Consider the following 3011-nt stretch of genomic DNA (forward strand, 5'->3'; position numbering starts at 1 on the left):
GGCTCCATGACTTGGAGCTCTCACAGCTGTGGCCCACATGAGTCCTGCAGGGTGGAGGATGGAGAAAGAGGGTGCACACCAAACAGCTTTGCAACATGTTGGATCAGAGGCCCAGGATCATATCATACATTTGATGGAGTGATGTACCAGTACCCAGGAGCATGTCGCTTGACCCTTGCCAAAGTTATGGGATCCTCTGATCACTCACACTTCACGATTACTGTGGAAAAAGTTCCACAGGGGCCACAGGGTTTCTCCAATGTGCTAAAGTTTGAGGCAGAAGGAAGACAAGTTGCTATTGAGATGGCAAGTACTAGCACTGTTAAGGTAAGTGACAAATACATTTCCACATATAAAACAACATGAAATGAAGAGTAGCATCTGTTTTCTTATATTTATGAAGTAAGACAACTACTATTCACACACTAAAGTAGTTTCAAAAATAGCATACTGTATGTTTTAGATTTTTGACAGCATAAAATGCATAATTACCAGAGCCCGGATCTATTATTAACTTCCATTCCTTTAGTGTGGGTGTAAATAGGAGATAATTTGTACTTTAGTTCAACCAGACTCACTTTGCTAGCAACCTTTGGGAAAAGGCATTTATCTAAAACTGTAATATTCAGTGTTATTGGTTGGTAGCCTGTGCAAAAAGATATGCTGATAAAGATGAGTGTATAAGGTTTTAGGTCATAAGTATAACTAAAAATGAAACTTGGTGTCCCTCAAGTAACATGTTGGTTTGGGCAGTTTGAAAGATTATTCTGAGTAGACTTAAATTAAATAAGTAAAGGAGAAAAAAAAACAGTAACATTTTATTTAATTTGTTAAAGGTTGATGGATAGCTGATCAGACTGCCATTCAGCTCTGGGTCCAACAGAATCCGCATCTTCCAAAGCAGCACTCACAGCGTCATCCTTCGCACAGACTTTGGTGTAACTCTGCAGACTGTCTGGCCTCACTTTGTCCGTGTCACTGCACCAGGTGTCTACAGTGGTTTATTAGGTGGACTTTGTGGAAACTACAATGGTGATCAGCATGATGATTTCCATACACCCAATGGCACTCTGGTCAGTGACTCCCAGGTGTTTGGGGACAGTTGGCGAGATGGCTCCCTGGCAGATCACTGCGTGGTAAACAGACCTCGCTCCTCTGCAACCAATTTCAGTTCCACTGAGTACTGTGGAGTTCTTACTTCACACAATGGACCATTTACATCATGCTGGGCTGCAGTGAACCCATGGCAGCAGGTAGATGCATATATAGAAATCCTCCAGGGCTCCAGTGATCCAACATCAACACTATGTGAGGTCCTCCGAGATTATGCACTGATGTGTCAACATAACAGTGTATCCCTGGGACAGTGGAGGAATGCAACTGGCTGTGGTAAGTTCCAGAACCACATTTGATAGAGATGCCTTTGAAATGAACATATTCATCACTTTTTACTTCTTTCACTTTGTGCCTCCCCCCGCCCCAACAGAACTAACCTGTCCATCAAACAGTCATTATGAACTCTATGGAAGTTCATGTCCGTCTTCCTGCCCCAGCCTCTCCTTCCCCTTCACCTGTGACACTCAGTGCCAGGAGGGATGCCAGTGTAATGATGGGTTTGTCCTCAATGGTAACCAGTGTGTGCCTCCAACATCCTGTGGATGCTTTCATCATGGACGCTATCGGCAAGCTGGTGAACAGTTCTGGGATGGGGAAGAATGTCAGAGCTTTTGCACCTGTAATGGTGTAACTGGTATAGCCCAATGTTCCCCAAATACATGTGGACCTCAAGAGTCCTGCCATGTTGTAGGGGGTGAGTTTGGCTGCCATCCCAACCCACATGGCACCTGCTCTGCCTCTGGAGACCCTCACTACCTGACCTTTGATGGCAAGGCCTACGACTTCCAGGGAACCTGCCGCTATGTTCTGGCAACAGTTTGCAATGACACTGTGGACCTTCATCAGTTTTCTGTGAAAGCAAAGAATGAACCGTGGTTTGGATTGCCAGTTTCTATCACGGCTGAAGTTTATGTTGATGTCTTGGGCTATGAAGTGCGCATGTCGAGAGGCAACTGGGGTACCGTGGAGGTAAGTCAAGCTGTCTCTGATGGAAGATTGTAGAAGATATTTAAAGTTGTAGATTGGAAAGTAGTTTTAAAAGCTAAAACATTTCTTCTTGGTACATTACCAAAGTACTGTTCATTCTTACATCAGTAACAGTCCAGACATTTCAGTTGTGCATCCTCCATCCTTTCTTATCAGGTGAATGGAATCACAAGAAACCTGCCCATTGTCTTCAATGGAAGCCTGTCAATTTTTGGAAGTGGATCTCAAACATTTGTCAATACAGAGTTTGGACTGAGCGTCATGTACGATGGAAGCAGCACAGCGTCCATTTCTGTCCCGCCAAGCTACAGGTAACCTATATACTCTTCAACACAGCTTTAATTTAAATATCATTTTTCTTCAATTCTATAGTTATCAAATTAATGCCTTTTTAGAACTTTAAAAACAGTAAATCATCATTGTCTGTTTCATTGTGTTCTGTTTCATAAGTGTTCAAAATTATCTTCTCTTCATCAGAGGAAACATGTGTGGACTTTGTGGAAACTTCAATGGAAATCCAAATGATGACTTCCACACTCCAAGTGGAGCATCGTCCAACTCAGCAGATGTTTTTGGAGCAGCTTGGAAGGTTCCTGGGAACTACACCTGTAGTGACGGCTGTGGCTCTTCATGTGCACAATGCAACGATGACCGATCGGCCAGGGCCCAGTGTGAGGTGATTCAGGCAGCTGACGGCCCCTTCAGCTTCTGCCACGAGGAGGTGGATCCAGCACCGTATTTCAGTGACTGCGTCTTTGATGTCTGCGTGTCGGGAAATCGAGGCAGTGATCTTCTGTGCAGGGCTCTAGAGACGTACGTCAGTGCCTGTCAGTCTGCTAATGTCCGAGTCTATCCTTGGAGGCAAAACACCACTTGCAGTGAGTATGGAAGGCAGTGTGCTATTAAAG

General features: G+C 44.3%; 1 protein-coding gene across 1 annotated transcript in view; it reads left to right on the plus strand.

Moving 5' to 3' along the window:
- LOC103132572 (alpha-tectorin-like) overlaps positions 1-3011 on the plus strand; it is a gene marked incomplete at its 5' end in the record, with an annotated part of 17746 nt that overhangs the window by 6059 nt on the left and 8676 nt on the right. Inside the window, 5 exon segments of the mRNA XM_016667460.1 lie at positions 2-327; positions 837-1389; positions 1487-2085; positions 2260-2414; positions 2581-2981. Coding sequence (XP_016522946.1) covers positions 2-327; positions 837-1389; positions 1487-2085; positions 2260-2414; positions 2581-2981 — 2034 coding nt within the window.

The sequence above is a fragment of the Poecilia formosa genome, unplaced genomic scaffold (assembly GCF_000485575.1).
Source record: "Poecilia formosa unplaced genomic scaffold, Poecilia_formosa-5.1.2 Scaffold1134, whole genome shotgun sequence".
In the NCBI taxonomy this organism is placed as follows: Eukaryota; Metazoa; Chordata; class Actinopteri; order Cyprinodontiformes; family Poeciliidae; genus Poecilia; species Poecilia formosa.